At 43.7% G+C, this 5,229-nt stretch overlaps 1 protein-coding gene across 1 annotated transcript in view; it reads right to left on the bottom strand.

Annotated features, from left to right (window-relative positions):
* Positions 1–5,229, bottom strand: part of SIPA1L2 (signal-induced proliferation-associated 1 like 2) — a 182,007-nt gene that overhangs the window by 21,664 nt on the left and 155,114 nt on the right. Inside the window, exon 18 of the mRNA XM_010838598.1 lies at positions 5,150–5,229. Within this exon, the coding sequence (XP_010836900.1) occupies positions 5,150–5,229 (80 nt within the window). The remainder of the gene's footprint in view (positions 1–5,149) is intronic.

Below are 5,229 nucleotides of genomic sequence, written 5' to 3'. Positions count from 1 at the left end.
ACCCAGAGGTCGAACCCACATCTCTCTGTCTCCTGCATTGGCAGGCGGATTCTTTATCACTGAGCCACCAGGGAAGTCTGAAAAGCACCGTACACATTGGTGTATTTAAAATAATCAACAAGGACCTACTGTAAAAAATAAATAAAAATAAATATAAAACAATTTAAAAAAATACCTATTTTTTTCTAATGCTTGGAAAATCATATAATTGGGTAAGGCTTCAAACCCCCAAAAGTTCTTTACAATATTTGTAACTGACATTAGGCTCACCCCAGTGATGTTTACTCTGCACCTGCTGTATTCCAGGTCCCGGCAGGTACCCTATCACCAGCACCCAGGGATGGAATATCCGCAAGATGCGGGTTCTGCCCTTGAGGAGCCATCAAGGAGCAGATGAGTCGTGCAGCTGCTGCTCTGCAGTCTGGGGAAGTACATGCAGGAGCTAGCCCCAGCGCTCGGTGAACCACAGCAGGTATCACAGGTTGTTCCCTGAGCTTTCCAGGTGGGGAGGACGAGACATGACTTAGGTGCCAAAGCCTGCTACTTCTGGGCCAGTTCTCTCAAGCCAGTGCTACTCTGGAGTCCCTGCTGCTCTTCTGGCCGACCCACGAAGGCAGTCATGATTTCCGAAAGACGGCTGAAGTGCAGGCAGCGCTGCCTGAGCCTCCACTCTCTGGCCTGGACATTGATCGTGTGGCTTCCTGTTTGTTCATCCAGACCCTGAAATCTCGGGGACCATCTATTAAATCTGACTTTACTGCTGCTGTTATAAATGCTGAGGAGCCTTCCTGACAGCATTTCCTGGTGGTCAAACAGCTGTGGTTTCACAATTACTCTCCAGAAACCGAGGGCTCTTCATTACAGGGGAGACTGAGAACATTTAAAATAGAGAAACAAATGCCCCATGGGGTCAGAGAACACCCTGCCTTTAATGTCTGTGGACACTGTCTGTGGGGCGAGCGAAAGCCCACACACACCGAGTCTCCTGCTGGGGTCTACGGCATCTTGAGTGGCTACTAAATTAGAAGCAAATTACTGATTTCTTTTACTTGTGTTAAATCTTCCTCAGGCCTTTTAAACTTCAAGGATCATCCTTTGTGAGGCGCTTAGGTGTCACAACTAGAGGATGTGGGAACACACAGAACCTAATACTCTTTTTATTTTCCAAAATTTAAGAATTCTTATTTGTCTACGCATCTATGAAGATTGCTACCATTCCCTGGAGGGTTTTATATATTCCATAAAAAAATCACGAGTTCTCTTTAAACATGCTCTAAACCTGCCAACGCTTGGGACTGCGCTGAGTGAAGCCAGGTGACCACGTGGTCTCGGAGGAGAAAGATGCTATGAGCACCTTTCGGTATCTTTGGTTTGGGGACCTGTGAACTGTGTGTCAAAATCTCCCACTTTTTTTTCTACCTGGCCCACTAAAGGAATTTTACTCTGAAACCAGTGATGGAAACAAAGGCCCTAAATGTAATGCAGAAACATCTCAGATTTTTTTCAATTGTTCGAGCAAGTCATTTTTTTGTACCTCCAAGTTGAAGACAGAACGATGCAGCACATTCAGGGTCCTCCCCGACCTAGGAAATATATATGAATTGTGACATGAATCACACCTAAAATGTGCCTATTAAGTGTCATCTGTCTCCCAAGGCTGGATTAAGATTCTGGTCTCAGGAGAAGAAAGATTCTGAGACAGGCCCAATTTTGAGACATGGAGAAGCTAAAGCTATAGGAAGGAGAAGGCTGTGACTGGTAATTACATGGAGAAAAGGGGCAGTGATGAGGTCTCACGAGATTCACCGTGAAAAGATAGGCTTGCCAACCCTTCCTCGCACTGTCCTTGGTCCAAATTAGGAACCAGATCCAAATGAGTCTGTGAGCAGAAGGTCAGATGCTTGCAGGAATAATGATGGTGAAACTTCAGGAGAATACACATGCCTTCTGCATATTCTAGTTCCACCTCTGTTGCTATTTAAATATCTGGTGCTACCCGCTTTGGCAGCACTAACCTAACTTCCAGTCCAAGACATGAAGCTAAGTGAAACACCTAGGCAACCCCAAGTAGTCCTCATTTCTCACTCAAGACGTCTGCTGGGCACAAGATTTCATGTGTCCACTCTCTAGTGTGTTCCAGGGTCAGCCTGTTGGAACTATTCTCAGAGACAGATCTGCTTACTGGGGCTCTGCTGAGTGATTAGAAATCACAGAAGGCAAAGGATGATGGACATCTGCCTTGAGTAGACACAGCAGAGATAACCACACAGGTCATCCCACACTGCAGTAACCAGTGAGAGTCAGAGACCCCAGGGGTGAGCATCTTCCCAAGGACGACCAGGTCCTTAGAGCTGCGTCTCTTGGTGGGAAGGGAGGAGAGAGTCCCAAATTTTGGGGGGAAGACAAACTAATTCAAATTACTCCCAGCTACCTTACTGACATTTTGTCATTCTATCCATCAAACTGACAGAATATTTTTCTGAGTAGGTTGCTAAGTTTAGAAACTGGAGGAATCACATGCCCTGATGGTTCAATGGTAAAGAAGCTGCCCGCCAATGCAGGAGACATGGGTTAGATCTCTGGATCTGGAAGATACCCTCGAGAAGGAAATGGCTACCCATTCCAGTATGCTTGCCTGGGAAACCCCATGGACAGAGGAGCCTGGCGGGCTCTCGTCCATGGGGTCACAAAGAGTTGAACTCAACTTAGCGACTAAAAAACAACAACAACATGGCCAGATAAGATTTCCCTTGAGAAGAGCAAACAGCAAGGGCCATTCTCACTGCTTTTCCTAGGGGAGTAGACAATGATTTCAAGTCAGGCAGTTTTAAACTTGCATAGCGAACAGTCTCTCCTGCCTGTTTTCAACCGTGCCTTTGAACATAGTAAAAAAAGAATACAGTTCTGTAGGAGGTAAGTGAAAAGATAAATCGGCATATCTAGATAATAGAACAGTAGTCAGCACTAAACGGAAGTGAGCTATCAGGCCGTGGAAAGCCATGGAGGAACACTGGGTGCATTTTACTAAGTGAGATGCTAAAGAAGCCAATCTGGAAAGGCTACCTCCTGCACGATCCCAACTATACGACAATCTGGAAAGGATACAACTATGGAGATTACCAGAAGTTAGGAGACAGGGATGAACAGGGCGAGCACAAAGGAATTTTAGGGAGATGAAAGTATCCTGTATAGTACCATAACGGAAGATACGTGTCGTCATGCATTTGTTCAAACTCATGGAATGAACGACAAGAGTGAACCCTAATGAAAACTATGCACTATGGGTAATGAGGATGTGTCAATATTCCGTAACGCACCCCCACGATGAGCGGTGTTGATAATGGGGAGACTGTGCCTGTGGGGACGGGGGTGTGTATGTGGGAATCTATGTGCCTTCTGCTCACTTTTGCTGTGACACTAAGATGGCTCTAAGTAAGTAATGTTCATTAAGAAAAAAAGTTAAACAAAAAAGAGCATATACAGTTGACCCTTGAGCAATGTGGTGGTTAGGTGTGTGGACTTCCCATGCAATAGAAAATCTGTGTATAACTGTATAGTTGGCTCCCATATCCGAGGTGCCACATCCCCTGATTCCACCAACCGTGGAGCATACACGACTGTGATATTTACACTGGAAAAAAAATTTGTGTGTAAGTGGATGCCTGCAGTTCAAATCTGTGATGTTTAAGGGCCAATTGTGCGTTCTCCACGTGGAAGCAAATGAATGTAAGAATGTGAGAACTATATTAACATTTATTCTGTAGATTTCACCATCACACCACAAGCATTTTAAGTGGAAGATATAACATTTGCAAGAAAATAGTTTCACTGGTTTCAGGAGAGCTTTCAAGAGGCCATTAAAGTCATCTATTTACAAAAAAGGACACACATTTGCAGAAATATTAGGGTATTAGAATATGTCTGTCTGACCTTCATATCCTTATCAAGAAAGAGTATAAAGATTTCTCCAGTTTGGGCAAAAGGACTTTTCGTAACAAGCAGGATATTATGTTACTTAAAGAAATAGATTAAGAATTTTATGAGACCAGGTTCATTCCTAATTATGTTAAACATTAGAAAGATTATTAGAGCTTTTATGTCATTTAGCCTGGGATTTACATATGAAGTTCAAATTGGTTCTAAAGGATTCTAAAGATAATGCTTTCTATGATGAAATTCAAAAAACAACCAAAAAACCCCTGATGACAGATATATTTGATTAGATCCTCATTCTTTCTGTACAACAGAAATTAACTATGAACAAAGAAAATAAAGCTAACTAATGTTAAAAAAAAAATCACCCTTCAACACTGACATGTTAATAAGGAACTAACACTACATAAAAAGGAAAGATTTTAAAAAAAAAAAAAAAAAAATAGGATCTGAAGGAAAATCATTTAGAAAGTATCTAGTCAACTGTGGCTAATATATAAAGAGTGAACTGGACACAGAGAATCTAAGTGGTGGGGCTTGGGCCCATGCATCCTGATGCCCCGGCGCCACCTTCACCATCACCATTAGCAGGTCTCAAAGATTAGGAAGCAGCAGACACAGAAGGTGAGGAAATCAACCTTCATCCCTGCATGCTGACCACCAGGAAATCTGCCCCATGCCACCATTTTTTCTTTATAAAATCGAGTTTTAGACATTTTTTTCTTTATAGACATAATAGCCCAGTTATAGTAGAGAGGTTAGTTTTTGCCTTGATAAAAATGTTTAATGTGGGATTTTCAATTTTCTGCAAAATTGGCAGTAGTGCTTAACTTTTGAAAAAAGTCCACTTTGGGGCTTTATCACCTTTCAGTTCAGTTCAGTTCAGTCACTCAATCGTTTCTGACTCTTTGCAACCCCATGGACTGCAGCACGCCAGGCCTCCCTGTCCATCACCAACTCCCAGAGTCCACCCAAACCCATGTCCATTGAGTTGGTGATGCCATCCAACCATCTCATTCTCTGTCGTCCCCTTCTCCTCCTGCCCTCAATCTTTCCCAGCATCAGGGTCTTTACACCTTTAAAAATTAATAAAAAAACCCAAACACCCAACCAAATGATATATATAGATTAAAGAATAAGCAAGTCCCCCCAGCCTCTGTAAGAGACCCACCCCAGAGAGCCCGCGAGGCTGGCGCGGTCCGCCCCGGGCACTCACTGCGTAGGCTCCCCACACTGGGCACAGGCTGGGTCCGGGGTGGCAGTGTGCTGTGGTAGGGAGGGGTGGTGCTGAACAGG

Source organism: Bison bison, unplaced genomic scaffold, assembly GCF_000754665.1.
Source record: "Bison bison bison isolate TAMUID 2011002044 unplaced genomic scaffold, Bison_UMD1.0 scf7180017864099, whole genome shotgun sequence".
Taxonomy (NCBI): domain Eukaryota; kingdom Metazoa; phylum Chordata; class Mammalia; order Artiodactyla; family Bovidae; genus Bison; species Bison bison.
The sequence above is the reverse complement of the archived record's forward strand: the minus strand, read 5'-3'. Positions and strand labels throughout refer to the sequence as shown.